General features: G+C 44.5%; 1 protein-coding gene across 3 annotated transcripts in view; it reads left to right on the forward strand.

Moving 5' to 3' along the window:
• Positions 1 to 13559: 13559 nt before the first annotated feature.
• The window catches only part of DAB2IP (DAB2 interacting protein), a 157523-nt gene continuing 151603 nt past the window's right edge, over positions 13560 to 19479 (forward strand). The window contains exon 1 of one of the 3 annotated variants that reach the window (XM_074556450.1): positions 13560 to 13578. Coding sequence is in view for 2 of the 3 variants with exons in the window: in XM_074556444.1 (XP_074412545.1) it covers positions 14757 to 14874 (118 nt within the window). In the remaining variant the exon portion in view is untranslated. Of the gene's footprint in view, positions 13579 to 14683; positions 14996 to 19479 lie in introns of those variants that run through there. The other 2 variants (XM_074556444.1, XM_074556447.1) reach the window with 2 other exon arrangements.

Genomic DNA, 19479 nt, shown 5'->3' on the forward strand with positions numbered 1-19479 from the left:
CTGGAAGGATTTGGATGTCTTCTTCCTTCAGTCACTCACGCTGAATATGTAAGTGCACAGTGCCCTGTACCCTCAGCTGAAGTGACTGCTGCTTGTTAAAAATAAATTCAAGGACAAGCAGTTGACTTCAGTTAAAAATACAAGCAGCAAAGGGGTACAGCTGTACTGGGACAGCATTTGGGCTGCCATGGCCTTGATACCTTGTTCATGATGTTATAAAGATTCAGTGTAAGAAATGACTCAAAAACTCCTTTTTTTTTCCTTGAGCTTATTCTTATACACAGGTTTGGAATGGGAACATTTCCTGAGTGGGAAATTCTATTTTGCCTTTGTATCTTCTGTCTCCATCTCTGCCATCTCATAAAATGTTCATTATGTTGAGCCCAAAGTGACTGAGCTGAACTTTCACGGGATGATTTGAGCTCCACAGCAAAGCCCAAGATCAGGCACTTGCCTGAGCTCGTAACTCTCAGCAAGCAATTGTAACCTCTGAGGATCTTGCAGTTTGCAAAGTGCTTTGAGACTTGTGCATGTAAAACACTGTGCAGATGTATTGTTTATCTGGTTTGTAAATATTGATGCCCAGAACCACATTGGTATTTTTAGAATTAGGCTGTAGTGAATCAGAATGGTGATTTAGCAGTACCTGGGGCTGCAGTCTGTGCTTCCTTTGGGGTACAAACAGAAGAGGCTCTGAAGATACTTCAGCCCAATCCTGTATATTTGGTTTGTCTCATCCTTAGCCTCTCTTCCTCTTGGGAATTGGGGCAGTGAAGTACATTTCCATGTTTCCTGAAGTCATTTGCTTAAAATCTCCTACACATGATGTCAACTATGTTTGGAACTAATGAAATAGAGTAGTAGGGAGTTCCTAATGTGCTTCCCTGCTTCTTTTCCTGCTTCCTGTTCAGACAGGGTCAGCTCTGAGGTCAAATCAGGTTCCTCAAGGCTCTGTCTTGTCTGGTATTGAGATCGCCCCGTTTCGGAATGGTTGGGGACAGCGTATGGGGAAATGAAGATTTAGATGCCATTCATTTCTCACTGTGGTGTTTCTGTTCCAGAAGGGATCCTCCCGAATCCCCCACAAGAGGGAGTTTCAGACTTTGCTATGGGGGAACACAGGCAGCACCAGAATGCGAAGAGCACTGGTGCCCAGACTGCTTTCTTCAGATAATCCCATTTAAAAGGGCTCAATGCACCCATAGCCATTGCCCCAAGTCCCAGGCCAGGCCGGCAGGGTTGTCCCCATCATGGCTGTACTTCAGCTGAGGGGTTTGTAGGAGGAGCTGGCTCCGTGTGTCCCCATGGCCGGTGCTGTGGGGGCTGTTGTCACTGGGCTGTTCCTGTTGTCGCTCAGCTGTGCACAGAGGTGATGGCTCCTCCTGCTGTGCAGCCCAGGAGCCTTTGGAGCACACGCGGGTGCCTCTCTGCCATCCCAGGCTGTGGGATCTCAGCACCTCAGGACTGAGGTGTCACCGAGACCACCCTTGGGGGGCTCAGGAGTCCTGGAATGTTGCCAGAAGTGTCTGGTGGCTGGACTTTGATCCTACACAGGAGACGACACCTGTATGAGGGTAGGAGGGTTTCACCGGGGTGAATGGTGAAGGGATTGGTTAATTAGAGGGTGAAACACAGGGTTTAGGATTTCTGTACAGGGGGGTTTAGAGAAGTAAGATGGAGGAATTGGGGCGTGTCCTGTCCTTCTTCTTCTTCTTCTTCTCCTCCATCTTCTGTGGTGATGGTGGCACTTTGGGATTGGTCATTACTGAAAGTGCACCGGGTAATAAGAATAAAAGGTATTGGGGAAAAATGATAAATATTGTACACGTAACTATGGGTATAAAGATAGGTGGCTGTCCGGAGGGCAGCACAGTGTGCTCATGGCTGACTGCTGAGCAGAGCTCTGTCGGGCCGAAAGAAAATCTTTTAGATAAACAATTAATAAACACAGAGACCGAAAGAAGAACTGAAGCCTCTTCTCGTCCTTCGATACGCGGGCTGCCCCAAGGCCACTCCGGGCCTTTCCAGGCCCTCCAAACAGCCGAAAACCGGACACCAGGCTTGCTCTGCAGCCCTTGGAGGGAGCACGGGGTTGGAGGAAAGGCTCCTTTTGGCACACCTCTGGGGTGTGCAGGGCTGAGGGCCTCACCCAGCACGGCACTGCTGGACTTTCCCCCTGGGGCAGATGCAGCCCCAGCTGCTGGCCAGGTGTGTTTAACACCCTCTGGCCAGGGGGAATCAGCCCCAAGGCTCAGCACAGAGGGAGACACGGGATCAATACCAGCTGGGTCTGTGGCCTTGAAGTGACAAGCCAAGTAAATGATGCTGATTGATCCTGAAAGGCTCAGCTGAGAGGAAGCCAGCAATGGGTGTGCTCTTCACCCTTTAACTGAAACTGTTCCCCACTTCTGGGTGCTTCCAGTGTGCTCAGGAAGGTCAGAAACGTAAGGGCAGACTTGGAAAGTTATTCTGAGCAATTGACTATGAAAACAGGGTTGTTATTTATTCTCCTGCTAAAATTATTTGTGCAGAGAGTGAGACAGAGCGCAGTTGTATCACGCCAGCCACCTTCGCTGGTTCTCAACTGCAAATTAAAGTAAAAAAACCAAGAGCAACTTCAGTTTAAGTGAATTTGAAAAACCTCTCCTCAGGATGAAAATAAGGAATAAAGGCAGAAGTCTGTCTCTACAGATCTTCTCTGAAGCACCAGATCTGAAAAGGGGCCTGTATTGGTAAAAGCTAACTGCTTTTAATCTATTGTAAGGCTGCACTCTTATGAAAAACCTTCTGGCTGAATGATACATTCACTTATGTTTAACCAGAAAATCCATTAGAGGCACAGAATAGATCTTCATTTCAGATTGGGTGAAAGGAAACCAAGGCTGAAACACCAACAATACGTGGCAGAAGTTCAAAAAAAGCCAAGTTAAAGGAACCAAATTAAGGAATTCAAAGAAGTATGAAATTATTCAAAGGCCTAAGAAAGGCTGTAATGGAAATACAATATTTCTGATGACCCATACATTGTTCTGCAGTCCCTATTCAAATGATCAAAGTTTTGGGAACACCACCCAGTGATCAGCTGGGACCTGTAAAAGTTCCCCTGCATTCTTTTCCTGGGAGAAAATGGTGCCTTCATGGACACCTATGGGGAGCTGCTCTTTCTCCAGCTCCTCTCTGGAGCTCCTGCACCACGAGGGGAACCTGTGTCCTTAACACCCCGAGCAGGCTGCACAGTTTGCTACAAGGAGTAGCTGTGAGCTCAGGAGGGTCTCTGGAACAAACACTTCTGGTTTTATATGGAGACACACATCATTTCTTTCAGCTGAAGTGCCCTTCCTGCTTAAACTACTCACTTCATGTTGATTTAGGAGAATGGGTCTTACATATCAAGTGCAAATCATACTTCTTGAGTGCCATCTCAATCCTTGAGATCAAAAATCAGATTTCTCTTGGGTGAAAATGAGTGAGGTTTATTACTGGTTAAGTCTCACTGTTGCTATTGTATTAATATGAGGTTTTGGTCTGTGGGAAGGAATTGGATCCTCCTCTAAATCCGTGCTCTGTGTGTTCATGCAGTGGGGTTTGTGGGCATGTTGGAAGGGACTGTCCCACCTGAAACCTTTGTTTCTCTTCTTTGGTTTCATTCAACAGCACAGCATCTTTTACTTTGTCAATCCTCACTTTTTTATGAAGGCAAATAACTTCCCATGTTTATTTGTAATATATCTATCAACAAAAATAAATATTCTAAATGCATTTTATAAATTCTCATTTTAAAATATGAGGCATAAGTTCCTGTGAGTTTAGAGAAAAGCCAACACAGATTTTTACAGTGGTAAATCAGTTTCAGTGAGATTTGTCTAAAGCATTCTGTAACTCTGCACTCAGTGAACTCAACATCTTTTCTCTTTGTTAAAGAGAATGCTCAAATCCATTAGTTAATTCAAGCTGAATAAACTCTGTGGTGTGCCAAATACTATAAAAGGGAATATTGAATTGTTCCTTGGAAAGGCCCCTAGGATCTGTCATGTCCATTCAATATTTTTTCACTAAGATGCAGATATGCTCCTGTATCTTTCTGAACCACCATAATGTGAGGTTTGTTCTGTGTGACCAAGTAAGAATACGAGCCTGATGCTCGCTCAGCTGACAGCACTGGGTGAATCCAGGGATGGTGTTGTGAGCTGCAGGGCCCTGAGTTCAGCTTCAGTCTGCTGGTGACACAGTTCTGTGTGTGGCTGGGGGGTTGTGACCTCCTGCTGCAGCAGCTCAGAGCAATCCATTGCCCTTGGGGTTATCCATGGCACTGCCAGCCCAGCTCAGCCATGTGGCATTTCAGGATGGCACAGAGCTGCAGGGCCAGGGGTGTGCCTGGGACCCTGGGGTGCTGGGAGGCCTCCAGAGGTGAATATTGACATTTATCTAACTGATAAGGCTCTGCCATGTCGTCTGTTTGTGGAACAAATCCATCTTGGCTTGCTGCTTCTCCCTTGCCCGTATTCTGCCCAGCCTTTTCCTCCCGAGCAGGACAAGGAGCAAGAAGCAGGAGGTGTCTGGGGCAGCAGTGCAGAGGCCCTGGCACATCCTGGGCAGGGAGGAGTTGCTGCAAGCACAGCTGCAGGGACACTGCACAGATATGATTTCTCCATATTTAATTTATGCTGCCTGGATTCAGATAGTGAAAGATCATCCAGGGAGACCTTTTTGCCATTGGAATAGCAATGCCTTTTCTTCCCAGCCTTCTTTGTGCTTTTGGAAACTTCATGCTATTTTCTGTGACTGTGTGCTACCTTTATATAACCCAGGTAATATTTCACAAGCATTTCAATGGACAATGGTGCTGTCAAGGACTGTGGTGCTGCTTCTCACATTATATTGCTAAGCAACATACAATACAGCAGCATGATACCTTCTGCAGTTGGTAAGGAGTCAAGCTCCAATATTCTGTAAAATTATTCTGATCTACTTTTCTGTTACACAAGAATTCACTCATTTCAGCACATAAAGGTTTGTATAATTAGTAACAAAATCATTCAAAAGTTAAACATTTTTGTGGGTTTTTTAAAAGAGTTAAAAATATACATATATAAATATTTTTTTCCTAATTTCCCCCAGAGAGGGTGGTTTTAGCTATTTTGAGGTTGTGTGGCTTTCACTGACTTTGTCAAGATTTGCTTTTATCAAAGTACCAGTTAAGTAAAATGCTTCAGCTTTGAAGCAGGTTTGTTTGCTTACCTGCTTAAAATTACAGATTTGCTGGAAAACCTCACTCAGAATGGGCCAGCTTGAGAGCAGAGAGAAGATATCAAATCTCTGTTCAGATCAACACAGATATTTCATAACCCCTACCTGAACACAGACTACAGTATTGGATAAGGTGGACTCTCACTTCTCTCATGTATTCCAAACTCCTCTGTTTAAAGCCAAGGTAATGATGAATTTGAAAAGATCTGATCACTTTGTAAATTCACATCTGACATTTCATAGTGGAGATCATTTTTTGTCAGCTGATCTCATCTCTAGAGGAACAGATGCATATTTTTATTTATATTGATATTTTAAATAATTCAATAGGACCATCACTCACAATGTGAACCTCCTTTGAAGGGGTCTCTCTGAAGTATTTCAGTAGACCCTGAGAGGAGAACTGTGGCATTTGGAGGTTTAATGAAGCCTTTGCTGGGAGTTGTTCCAGCAGCCATTAGCCCCAGTTCCACTTGCTGGCCCTGGGTAAGCAAAACTCTCATGTTGCTGCTATCAAGGACTGTTTCAACATTTTGCTCTCAGCATTAGCCACTGTGATAGGGATCAAAGGAGACTTTGTATTATTCATCTTTTATCTTAAAGGCTTGGAGCATGAGGTCAAAATCAGAGTTATTGTCAGTAATGAAATCACAAACTGTGCAATATTGAGCAGGGCAGGATCAGCAAAACCAACAGTGTGGAACAGAAATGATTTAGGTGCTTCCAGGAGGGACTGCTGGGAAGAGCTGGGCTGATGTGGAGGGAGGGGAGGATTTGGGAAGCTGTTTCACAAGAAAGAGCTTGATTGCCATGGAGTGGTCTCCGTGGCTGGGTGTGGGATGTGTGGGTGGGAATGCTGCTCCCCCAGCAGCCACAATGGTGCCAGCACTCTCCTTTCTGTGGGTGCCACTGTGCTGGGACTGCCTGGCAGGGAGGCAAGGCCTGTGCCTGGGAAACTCTCTTCTTCCACATGGATCTTCATTTCCACATCCTAATTCTAAAAAAAGAGAGTGAATTTTGGGGAGCTGAATACCTCTGGAGGGGTACTTAGCTCTCCAGGTGGCATATGGAAGAAAATAAAGGCTTTGAGGATAATAACAGTGGGTAGGGGGTGAGACAGAGCAGCTCAGTGTGTGAGAAATGGTCTTCACTGGAACGAGAGCACAGTAAACAGATTGGCTGATAATGCTGAATACCAGGCAATTTCCTTTTAAATTAGCAGATGGGAGGGAAAGGAATATAAAAGGAAGTAAGAGAAAAAGAGAAGCTAATGATGAATGTTGAACGAGAACAAAATGTTGCCAAGACATCACGAGAGAATGAAGAATTGATGAAGAAAGGGAAATGAAATTGGTGCTTGGTACAGGAACTCAAAGAGCTTTGAAGCCCCGGCTCCAGTGGCTGAGGAGGGCTCAGTAGGATCCTGGGACAGATGTGTTTTACTGACATGCCCCTTGTGGCTGCAGAATTGGACATGGGGAGGGTTTTGTGCTGATGATAAAAACCTGCAGCAGAAGAGAAGCCCAAGAGGGGATCTCATAGTCTGTGCAGCCTGAAAGGCATTTCTGAGCATCAGGCAAAGCCAGTTTCATCTGACACTAAAATTATTCTATCAAGTGATGGGAACTGATTATAGAAATTTGTTGTATCTCCTTGTCAGAATAAGAAGGCAAACGAGGACAGAGCTAAATCAGATAAAAGTAGGCTGCCAAAAAGAAGGAGGAAAAAAAGTACTTTTAATTCTTCCAATCATTCTAATAATTTGAGTTAGAACAAAGCTGGAAGATTGGAGAGTCTGGAGATGCTGATATTGCCTAGGGAGAGGTGGACACACACATCTGAACAAACAGCATCAGAGCTGAGTCTAAAGCAGTTCCACACTGCCCCAAGTCAGACTTGATACAGAAAATGAAGTTAATGAAAAGATGAGGTAGCTGAAACACCTTACTGGAGTTTCCAGAGGAGATGAGATACACAGGAAGATCAGTTACAAAACCCAGCCTGTTCCACCAGGAAAGGGGGTCTAGAATGAGTGGGTAAAGCAAGCAGAGACAGAACGCCTCGATGTGGAAATCCAACTGTATCAGTCACCCACATACACAGAAAGAGGAACTTGTATATTTAATTTGGGTTTAAGTAGACTAAAATTATTTTCTTTCAGTTCTTGTCTTTGTAGCTGTATTGCCTAAAATGCTGTAAGTAAATGTTAATTTGATTTGACCTTCATCTGTGCTGAGCTAAGAAGTATTTCAGGGTAAATGGGTGAAGCGTCCCCCACCTGAGGGCTGACCTGTGGTGGAAGCATGAATCAAGAGGGTGGAATTCCCAAATAACTGTTTTAGATTCCCAAAATACTCTATAGGAAAGACAAAGGATGAGCTTCACATGGACTAACTGGAGAAGTATCACAGGAGTCAGGAAAGGAAGTGCAGGGTAAATGATTGATTGGTCAGGATTTTTTGTTCATCAGCATAATGAATAGCAGGTCTGAACCTCCCAAGGATGAACATTTATTTTCTGTCATTTCACCTTATGTTTCCTCTTCCTGTTGATTTCAGTGAAGTTTCGCATTTTCTAGCCAAGTCTGAAATGAGATTTGCTGGAAGTACTTTACACCCACACCAATATCTCAATAATTCTATGGAAACTGGGTTAAAACTGGTTTCTCTGTCAGGTATTTCGATCTGTTTCTGAGGGCCTGGCTCAGGCAGTCTAATTGAGTAAGAACAGAGACTGTGTTCTCATACTTTTATTCTGCCTAAAGCTAGGGAGAATATTGAAAAGTGAATGCGAAACCAGAAGTTACTGGACAACAAAAAGGAAGACTGACAGTAATATCCCAAAAAGAAACATTATAAGCTTTTTTTTTTAACCAGAAACAGATTAGAAACCCAAAGAAAGAATAAGCCATCATTTATCTTGGGTTTCACTTTCCAAGTGACAGCAACAAACAAAAGTTATCTCGAACCTTTGCATTTTGTTATGGGACCTTCACATAATGCAGGAACCCATATGGAGTAATTTAGCCCCAAAAAGCCATGAAATGAAGGAGCTGCTTGATCTGGAAGGACAACAATTGGCTGAATCTCTAAATTGAAAGAGAGAGAAGGAGGGAAAGACAAGAAACAATAAATGAAGGCAAAGAAGGAGCAGGCTCAGAGCAGACAGACTGACAGCCCTTGAGGGCTCACACTACATTTTAATGCAGCAGCTTTGTTCACATGCCTAAACACTGTCTGCAATTTCTTCTTCTTTCTAAGTTCCATGTATTTCTGGAGAGAACTTGCAAATGGAAAGGAGTCCAGCATTTCTATACTGTAACTATGGATGTGTGGGAATAATCTACTGCTCTGTGGACATCAAGGTTGCAGAGAATCTGGGTGTCAATTTTTTCCCTCATTTACATTGAGTATGGCACTGGCCATACTTGGGAGAGGGAAGAAAAGATGATATTCAATATGCAAAAAGATGTATAAATGCTACACCAGGGCTACTTTTCCAGCAGACATTATTGAGGATTTAATAGTTTATTTGTATTTTATTTCTTTTAGCCTCACAGAATCTTCACAGAAACATCAGGTAGAATTTCTGCCCCTGTTTCAAGAGTCTGCATGTGATTCCCCCGTGTTGCTGTGCAGTAAGATCCCTTCAGAGCTCCAGCCACCATGAATTCAGCTTGGTGCAAGAAGGAAGGGTGAGTAAATTTCAATGTAGTCTGCACTTGTAAGCTCCCGACCCAATGTTTGGGTATCCTCAGGATCCTGGTTAAGTATCCAAATGTTTCTATGAGTATTTCTCTGAATTGCACATTCTGGGGGTATTTCATGGGAGTTTTTATTAATGACACATTGATGTTACACTGTTGCTGCTGGATCTCATTTCCATAGCGCAGCAGTGAAGAGAAGTGCTCTGTCCCAGGCTGTCCATCCACACACTGATCCCAGGGCATCCGGAACGTGAGCAAAGCTTTGCAGAGTTTTACAAAAGAGCTGAGAAAACAGCAAATGCTTCTTGTTCCTGTTTCTAGGAGACAACTGCAGGAACATAGTGAGGAATCTGTAGAGTCAGCTCAGATGGAATCTCAGCAGACAGCTCGGTAAATTGGGCACAGAAGTCTGGGTGTTGCAGACCTTTTGTTATTTCTGCCCAGGAGTCGGTTTAGTTTGATTTTCCTCCATTAGACTGCCAGTAGGGTTTTGCTAAAGAAGCCCAGAGACACTTTCCTCAGTCTGAGGTTTACAGTAGCAGGAGATGATGATATGTTCTAGTGACCCTGAAACAATGTCCTGATGTTATTATCAATTTTTGGGGTCTTTAAAATATTGACTACATTTGATTGTTGGTATTTTTCACAGTAGAATTTTTAATGTGTGCTCCTTTCATGGCAATAGTTGTATTTTCTATAATTACTATGGAGCCTGTTACTCTGAAGCATTTTGTTGTTTTCTTTTCTTTAGAATTTTGTTTGTTAATGATTACAAGATTTAGTAGCTTGTGGCAGAGATTTCAATAGAGATAAAAGGCTCAGTCTGTTCAGCAAATGGCTTCTGAAGGCAAAGGGGGTTCAGGAAGTGCTGAGCTTTGGGCATGTACCAGACACAGAACTGCTCTTCCACCAGAGACCATGCTGATACACCAAACTCCTAATGCTTCACACACAGAGAGCACTGAGGGAAGGTGTGACAGGAGCCAGTCCTTGCACTGATTTCCTGGGGAATGTCTTTCACATTGCCTCTGTCTCCAGCACTGATCTTGGAGCTTTTCACACTCCCTTTAATCATTACACCTTTTTTTGCACATGTTTTTTCTCTGTGGTGGAGCTTTGCTGAGTTCTGGATGAAAAGTTACCACCTCAGATGTGTGATTAGAGCATCACCTTCTTCTGAAAATTAAGATAAAAGCCTGCTGACTTAATAGCAGGAGCATTTGCACAGATAGGATCTTCATAGCTGGGGCTGCTCTGCAGCTGGGGCCTCCTGAAGATCCCAGCAATATTTAACTTCTCTAAATGAAATTCTTCCCCCCCAGTATGAAGTAACCAAGGCTGCATCATTTCCATTTGTGCCCGTGACATATTCAAGCACATTTCTAAGAGCTGTAGTTCAGCTCAAGCAGCAAAGCAGCACAAAAGGGCTTTGGCATGAACTTCTGGAGTCGGATGATCCCTGCACTTGCTGTCCAGGGCAAGATAAGCTGAATCTCAATGGGAACAGCCCCAGCCATGAGCAGTGACTTTGAAAATGTGCCAGGTAAAGCCAAAGAAACCGAAGCCGGTTACTGGGTATAAATTGTTATTCAGCCCTCACAAAAGAGGAGGCTTTGACAACACCCCCGGTAACCTTGGCAAAGGGTTTTGTTAAGCAGGTCTGTGCCTCGCTGGCTTTTCAACCCGCAGGCATTGATTGCTCCCTCCTACATGGGAATTTGTGTTCCGGGAGGGGCCGGGTGGTGGCAGCAGCCGGGGCACCACGCTGCGCCTTTGCTCCGCTCCCAACGCCGCCTCCAGCCGCAGCTCTGCTCCCGGGAAAGCCGCTGGCACTGCCCTCGCTCCTTCCTGCAGCCCCGGGGCCCTCGTGGCTCCTTGGAGAATCACAGAGTTCTGGAATCACAGAATTCTGGAATCACAGAGTTCTGGAATCACAGAATTCTGGCATTGCCCTCGCTCCTTCCTGCAGCCCCAGGGCCCTCGTGGCTCCTCGGAGAGTCACAGAGTTCTGGAATCACAGAGTTCTGGAATCACAGAGTTCTGGAACTGCCCTCGCTCCTTCCTGCAGCCTCAGGGCCCTCGTGGCTCCTTGGAGAGTCACAGAGTTCTGGAATCACAGAGTTCTGGAACTGCCCTCGCTCCTTCTTGCAGCCTCAGGGCCCTCGTGGCTCCTTGGAGAGTCACAGAGTTCTGGAGTCACTGAGGGTGGTAAAGACCTTCAAGATCAGCAAGTCCAACTTGGGTTTCTCCCACAGTGGGACACTACTGAGGGTGATGAGTTCTCTTCTGGATGAATGGAATATTATTTTGAAGAATGGAGTGTTGTTTTCACAATATTTCCACTTACTTTTTCCTATAGATATTTAGGCACCTGGTAGAACAGAAAACAGGCTTTTTATAGACTCTGCTGGCTGTGTTCTATTGCTGCTATACATGAAGTGGGGAAACCTGGTCCAAACCGACCTACAAAGGAAACCCTTTCCCCTGAAATAAATTCAAGACCAGTTATATCACCAGATTACACTGCAAACTTAGGCTATTGCTTAATGTGGAAATAAACAATTACTTCATGATAAAGATTCAGTGCTGATCTGTGTGGCTGCTAAAGAGAGATGAGGTGATTTGCCCCAAGCTTTACAGCAAACCAGAAGCAAGGGTCATCTTTCTTGTTTACAATTTCATGTTATGGTGTAAAATAAATGCCAGTGTGAGTGATGATTCCATCTGTTAGCAAAAGACATAGGAGTTAGGAAGTAGCAGCTCCCAATTCCTCCAGTGTAGTCTGACATATTGAGCACGACTGGAGCCTGGGACATAAAAGATGCTGAAGCAAACATCATGCAGCCATTAGGCAATTAGATAGAAGTTCTTTTTCTGTCTCCAAACCAGCTATTGAGGAGAATGTAGAGATGCTCTGATTAGACAGTAACAGAAGACATTTAATTTCCCTTTCCATCCAACAATTTCTAAATTCCTTCCTTGAAGAGTCAGCTTTCCATAACTCTCCATTTTGTGTTCCACTTAACCTCGTGGGTATTGCGAAGAACGTGCTCGCTGGACTTCTCTTTCCACGCTCATTAGTTCAGTGAGCTTGGCTCATGTCCTAGGATTTGGTCTTGCACAGCCTCTGACCATCCAGGCATTTGTCTGAAAATCATTTCCCTCTTCACTTCTGCAGTTTTCCTTTCAGTGCCTGAGCAATTAAAATCCCGAGTGATCAAAGCCCTGGTCTTCCAACTGTCCCTTGTTTTTCACAATCATGGCATGAGCTCCTTTGCCTCTCTGCATGAGCTGAGCTCAAACAAAGAAGGTATGACAATTGCTCAATTGTTAGGAATTGTGAAGAGTCTTAGCCAAAATATTGACATCATTCTGACTTACACATTAAGAATTAATTTTTACTAGGTCTGTAACTAGAGATTAGCAAATCATTTGGATGTCATTAAAATCAAATTGGTTGTCACAAAAAATCATGGAGGTCTGAACAACCATTGCTTTTCACTTTGCTATCTTGATTTCTTGATCTTAGCTATTCTGTAGTATCCCTGGATTATTTCTGACTCTCCACAAGGAAAGACTTCACAAGTGTTTATTCTTTTCTGCCTCAAAATTGTCTCTATTATGTATATGCAGCATCTGTTTCATGGCAGAATACAAATTGTTTCTCTGTATATAATTTGTCTTGACTCAGATGTTCCTTGCAGAACTATGGGCTCCTTTACGTCGACAGTCCTGATTCTCCAGGCATTTTTAGTCCCTTGTGATCGAGGAGTCAGTGAGTCACAGCCTGTTTGTGTATCCCCACATCCTGGGGTACAGAACAGCCACATGATACCTGCTCAGGCCTCCTCACCCCCAAAGGTCTCCAAACCCCTTCCATACCCATTTTTGATGTCCTGGAGGGATTCATTGTGTCAGTCAGAAGTTCAGACACCATTTTCCATCGGGCACTGCTCGTGGCCCGTGGACATGGCCCAGAGCAGGTGGGGCCCTGCTGACAGGCTGTGCCGTGTGCCTGCAGTCCCGAGTAGGTGTTTTTGTGGGGAAGGTGGAAAGAGGGAGGTTTTTTTGTTTTGTCAGCGAGTGGGAGAAGTATTGAAGTTGTAAAGAACATCGGGAGCGTAGGGTGGAGGGGGGAGAATAGAGGGTTTGCAGCACTGTAATTTCCCCCAGGGCAGAGATCTCGGAACAGTATTTAACAGGCTATAGACTGTGCAATACTTAAAACAAATAGATGGAAATGAGTCTTTCTTCTATTAATATGGCCTAGCCCTCAGGAACAGTGCTAAAATGGGTTTGCAAGGCACAATTACCGCAGAGCCCTGTCAGGCTGCTGTTAATTCCTCCAGGCAGAGCTCGGTGTTTTGCTGCCTTCAGCCAGCCATTCATTTGTCCGCCCACAGCGCGGAGCCCCCGGCGGCAGCGGCAGCGCCGGAGCCGCTTCCCTGGCGCAGGGAAGGGGGAGCTGCTGAGGCAGAGCCTTGCCCAGGGCCCGAAATAGCAGCCCCTGCCTGCCCCGGGGCTCTGGCACCAGCCACGGCAACCCCAAAATGCACTCGGGCTGCTCTGGGTGCTTAGGGCGATTCTTGCCTTGGATTCTGTGAAAAACATTCTGTTGAAACAAGGTATGTGTTAATGCCTTCGCTGGAGTGTGGAGGGAAGAGTTTGAATTGTGGGTTCGAGGTCAAATTGATCCTGAAAGCTAGATTTGAGGAATTATTTCAGGACTGTTGTAACAGCAATATGAATTTACCTTTCGGAGGCACAGCTTGGTTTAGAGTTGCACTTTGATATATTTTTCTGTTATTTTGTGGACTTGTCTTCAGAGAAAATGAAATTTTTATTTCTCAGCCAGGTGGTGGAGTCTTCTTCCTCAGCCCTTGCACTGTATCATTTATCCAAGAAGTTCAAAACATGCAAAGCTGGGAGGTCTCAGCTCCTTTGCTGTGAGCTAAGATACATTCCAGTGTCCCTATCACAGAAGGCTGAGGCACGGGGAGCAGTTGTGAGCTAGGACAGGTCTCGAGGAGGCAGTGGCAGACCCCAGGAGCAGAGTGAAGGTGACCTCCCTTGCAGTGCTGCGATCTGGCTGTCACCTGATAGGGGCTCTGTGGAGAGGCTCTGGTGTCATTGACCATCCGAGTCCAGCCAGGCTGGGGCTCGTCCTTCAGCTCCTTTGCAGGAGCTTTTCCAACGGCAGCCCAGCAGCAGCCCTGGCTTGGCAGAGCAGGGAAATGCAGGACGAGGTCCCCAGCCAAAGGCCGCTGCTGCTGCAGCAAGCTCCCGGTGCCCGGCACAGAGTCCCGGAGCTGCCTCCCCGCCAGGCGCGGGCTGGGCTGTTCATTGTGCAAACAGCCTCCTTCCTCCCCATGCCAGCCCGAGGGACACGGCAATGGCAGAGTTTATTATAAACTGAGTGGAGGAACAGACTATTGCTGGAGGAGATCCAGGGTTATAAAAGATCGGAGCGGGGAGGGGGAGGAGGAGGGAACAGGACATAATTTGTGTTTGTGCGTGAGGGGGTGCAGACTGTTGGTTTCAGCGAGGCATTCCCCAAACCCTCAGGACCTTTGCCTGGTTTTGGTGGGATTTTGTGCAGTGCATCCCGTGCTGTGTCAAAGCCCACTTACTTTTTATTGTATCAATCATCCTCTTTATGCAGCACCACGACTCGGAGAACGCTTGCAGGTCCTGTTCTGAATGAGCTGCGCTTGCTGCCAGCTCAGCCTAGTTACTGCTGTAACTTAGTCTGGGGGATGGGAGAAAAAGGTTGCTGCTACTTTAAATATAATGCATTAAGAGGATGCTGGAAAAAGGCCTGCATGCTGTAATACCCAGCCATCGAGTTGGAAAAGGAGCCAGATGTAATACAAAAGAAGAAACACAGCCTCTTATGGATGCTGCACTAATTCATAAATCAGGTGAATCAGCTTAGGCAACTGCTGTGTTTTTATGCCTCTGCTGCATGGAGAACTGCATGTTGGATGCTTTTATTTGAAGTAATGGAACCAGATAATCCTTTGGACCAGGACAACTCCAATGGTAAGAAGTAGGAAACATAGAAGAGAGAGGGGAAAAAAAGGATAATGAGAGTGTCTGAGTTCCCCATCCTGCTAAAGGCACAGGGGTAGGCATGTGTTTGTACTGTCTTCTGCATGGATAAGTGGAAATGAATGTGGGAATGTGCTTCACAAGAGCTTAGAAATCCCTCTGTTTACAGGGGCTGGAGACAAACATGTAGTAGACTGATACACTGAGATATTTATTCTGCTGGAAGGAGCAGGCAGCAGGCAGCATTAAGCTGTCTCCTGAGCAGTCTGTGCAGAGGGAACAGGGACCTGTGCATTCCACCTTATTCAGCTTGGGGGGCTTTTTGCCACTGAGGAGAGAATGGAACTTTGTGCCGTATGTGCTGTCAGATGTAGCATTTGGGAACAGATTCTTTATCTGCAGAAAGCTTTCCTACAGGCAGATGCATGAGTAATTTACTTAGGAGGATATATTTAGCCAAGGACCACATAAATTCGCCCTGGAATTAAAGTCCATGGTTAAAAATGCAGCTATTCCATGGATTTATAGCATTCCACATGCTGATGTTCTGCTATCCAGTCTATTGGAAAGCACACAAAAAAGCATAAATTGAGGGGAAAAGTTGTTTGCAAGTCTCATTTCTCTGTTAGTGAAGAGAATTGGCTGCATTGAGGACAACAAAGTATTCATGTTTATGAAAACAATTTCAGATGGTGATTTTTGGAATAAATTGATTCTCAACTGTTTAATATGCATTCAGTATATTCTGAATACAGCTTGAAATCCACTAAATATTCCACTTCCCACATAAATATTGTTCAGGAAGTAGTTATGGATTTCCCACAGCATATTCTCTGCTGGTAAACAGAGCTTCAAGTCTGACACAACTGCAGTTTTAATATCACAGAGACCTAAAACTGTGTGGAAAGAATGTGGTTAAGGGAATGAAGTAACATTTAAACTATGTGAACAGTTGACTGGGCACATATAAGTAGGCAGCACTGCTTTACTTGGGGCTCTGTGCCCTGCTGCAATAGAACTTAAAATAATCAAGGACAGATTTCAGTGGTGTTTCAAATGATGATATTTGCATGAAAATATTAAGAGGAGAGTCTCACACTTCTTATTTCTCTTTTCTATTCTATTTCATGTGTAGTTATATTAATTCCTCTCTAGAAGAACAGCATCTACCTCTCATGTCTCATACCTCCTGTTAGACCACTGAGACACAGAATTAAATCTCATTTTCTTTCCCGCAGGAAGTTTTAGGATTTTCAGAGAAGTGCATGCAGAGTTGAGCTGATATTAACAAACATGTGAGCAGGTGTTCTTGCCCATCCCAGTGTTAGAATCCGGCATTTAGGAGTCACAGAGAGTGTCTGGGTGCTGAGGGAAATACAAGTTTAACTTTATTTTCTCTAATACGTTAAATTTCTTATTAAATTTAGAATGCATAATTTAAGATACATAGGTTCTCATTCTTTTCTTACAGACACTTAAAGTATATTCTGTCACACTGTGTAGAAACTTTGTTTTCCTACAAAATATTTGAATAAGTCGGCAAACACTGGGAAGGTTCATAGGCTGGGAAATGAGAGATAAGCAAGCACTGCTGGTACCAAGGATCTGGGAAAAAAACTTCATTGCTTCCCCTTCCTATGTAAATCCCCATCTTCTTTTAGTTGTGTTTAAATTACTTTGATTTTAACTATCTCAGTGTAAACAAATGGGTTGAACCATTTATTGATCACAAGGTCAGTTCCTTCCCTGTGCTGCTGCTGGAGCTGCAGGACTGAGGGACTCAGCTGCTGCTCTGAGATCCCAGGCATTGTTTTGTATGAATTCAGTAAAGAGAAAGTTCTGAGAAATCAGCCAGCAGAGTGCTGTTCAGGAAGATTTGCCCCTTGAGAACGTTCCCTTGTTCTGGAAGCTGCTCCTGGGTCCCTTGGATATCCAGCAGCTCTGGACGTGCTGGGAACTGTTGTGTTTATCCAAGTGGGCTGCTCATGTGACAAGTCTTAATGCCTTGGGGAGTGACCATGACTGAAAACTCCTGTGCTTGCTGGAAAAGTGCCTTTTTACCTTCAAGAATGCCAAATCAAATCCCCTTTTCTGCCAGCCAAATGAAATCCATTCTTTAATTTTTGCTCTACCTGTGGGTTAACCATCTACCTTAAAATTCAGCCTCGGTTCCTTCTGTGTTGCTTATTCCCAGCACAATCAAGAGATGATTAATGACAGAAAAAGCTGTTCTGAAGAATTTGTGGCAATAATGCATTGAGAGTTGCTTTTTGTGCCTCCTGCAGCCCTTCCATTTGCTTACTGACCTGCATGAATTCAGCTCACAGGACGGTGGTGGAATATTCAAGATTGGGAAGCTCTGTCTCATTTCTTAGCACAGGAGGTTTTTTTCCTAATCAAATTAGGTTGCCAACTTTTCATGGAGATGCCTCATAGATTTATTATTGCTTGTAGCTGGAGCAGGGAATCACTACTCATTTATGTGGGGGCCTGACATGATTTATGCTGTGTTGGTTGCGTTGACGTAACAGCCCCTGGAATAAACCCTGTGGGTTTTGCATCACCTGTGGGTGCAGTGCTTACTGGATTTTTCTCTGTGATTCTCCAGGGAGCTGCAGTGCTTGACTGCCTGGAACACAGCCTGACAGGCTGCTCTTCATTTGGAGATGTGTGCAGGGAGTTCTGTAACTTTTCTCCTCCACATGGGATGAAGGCTCACAGAAACTTACAGGTTCTCATATGGCTTCTAAAAATCATTAAAGCAACCCCCATGTTATTTTCTACTTCTCCCCCACCCTTTATTTTCTTTCCATTCTCTGGAATGCAGGCATGTAGAGAAACATTATTGTCATTTTGTGGTGGCTCACAGCTCTGAGTTTTTGAAGTGTTCTTTTTAATGTAGTGACATGGATTTACTTCTTTTCACCAAAAAAAATTTCTTGGAAGAAACTTGCTGAAGAATGTGCTGATTCTGAAACCATAACCCTAAATTACCCATTTTGGAGGGATGACATATCAGAGCTATGGATTTCTCTTTTGTACTATAGCCACTTGCTGCTCCACAAATAAAAGACAGCTCAGCAGCTTTCTGCAAGCTGCTCAAGATTTATAAGATGTTTTATTTGTGTGCAAACTCTTGAGTACAAAATATCTATGAATTATGTATTCTTTGTGTCTTCTAATTGCTCAGATCTCAGTTTGTACAGCTCTTGTCAGCACTGGAACCACCTCTGAGTTTATTCTTTTCTGTGTCCTGACAATATTTCTTTGTGATTCAGTTGGTAATTCTTAAAGAGCACAAGATTTTTATTAGACTTTTTGAACAACCTTGTAGACCAGATCCCAGCTACTGGTTTTGGTGGAATCATATTCCCTGCACAATAGGTGTGAATCACAGATGCAGATTTTGTGCCACAAAGAAATAAAATTAAACCATTGTGCTTTAATAACACAATAATTACAGCATATTTTTCCAGTCTTTGACGTACACATTGAGCCAGGTGAATTACTTGGATGGCAGCCAGGCTTGAACTTTGCTGTTGGTAATTGAGATTCTTCAGGCACTGTTCGAGGGCAGTAATGACATCCTGGCCTCAATGGCACCTTGGCCTGCATTAGAAATCACACCTGGTAGAGAGAAATGCTGAAGCAAGGGCTGGGAATGCAGGATTTTTTGTAGGTTATGTGTGGTAGCAGAGTTGAGTGGGAAAGCTTCAGAGGAATGGGAGCTCAAGGATTCAGCAGATTACTGCATAATGATTTGTAGATGCTTTCTGCAATTTCCAGCTTGGGAATTGAGTTGGGGACAACCATTGCATGCAGTGGCTTCCTCTCAGTCCCTGCTGAAATCAGGAGAAGGGGGCAGAGCAGTCAATAAATGAGCATCTCACTGGATTATGGGCATTTGACAGATGGAATTTGAAGGAACATCAGGATTGGAATGCAACCATCCATACTTGGAGGTGCTGGAAACAGTCACAGTCATCTCTTTGTTCTTTGGAACTAAAGAAAAGGGTCTTTTCCTAGTCAGGCCTCTTTATATTTCTCTTAAAAGAGAGGAACTTGAGAGCATTGTGTGGGATCCTCCCAGATCCATCTCCTCCACACAGCACTGCCCTCAGAACTTTCTACATCAGCCATAGCTGGAAGGTGAATTCAGCATAACTGGATGGGATGGAAGAGTGCACAGGAAGGGATTTGCTGGGAGCAGAGATGAGGAGGAGCTCCAAGCATACATTTGATGTATTGAGGTGTTTATAGGTGAGAAGTTTTTCCATTAATGAGACTCTGCTGGCAGCTGAAGGAAGTGTCCCTTGTTAATGAGATCTGAGCCCCACATTTTGACCCAGTGGAGTTTCTGAACCCTCCAGCCAAGGGTTGTTGGGATGCCATGGATGAAGCTCAGCTGTTGGCCAAGAGCCTCCACTTTGGTGCTGCCCAGAGAGATGGATGGGTGCTGCTGCCTCCCATCCCTG

Source organism: Zonotrichia albicollis, chromosome 21 (genome assembly GCF_047830755.1).
Source record: "Zonotrichia albicollis isolate bZonAlb1 chromosome 21, bZonAlb1.hap1, whole genome shotgun sequence".
NCBI classification, from domain to species: Eukaryota; Metazoa; Chordata; class Aves; order Passeriformes; family Passerellidae; genus Zonotrichia; species Zonotrichia albicollis.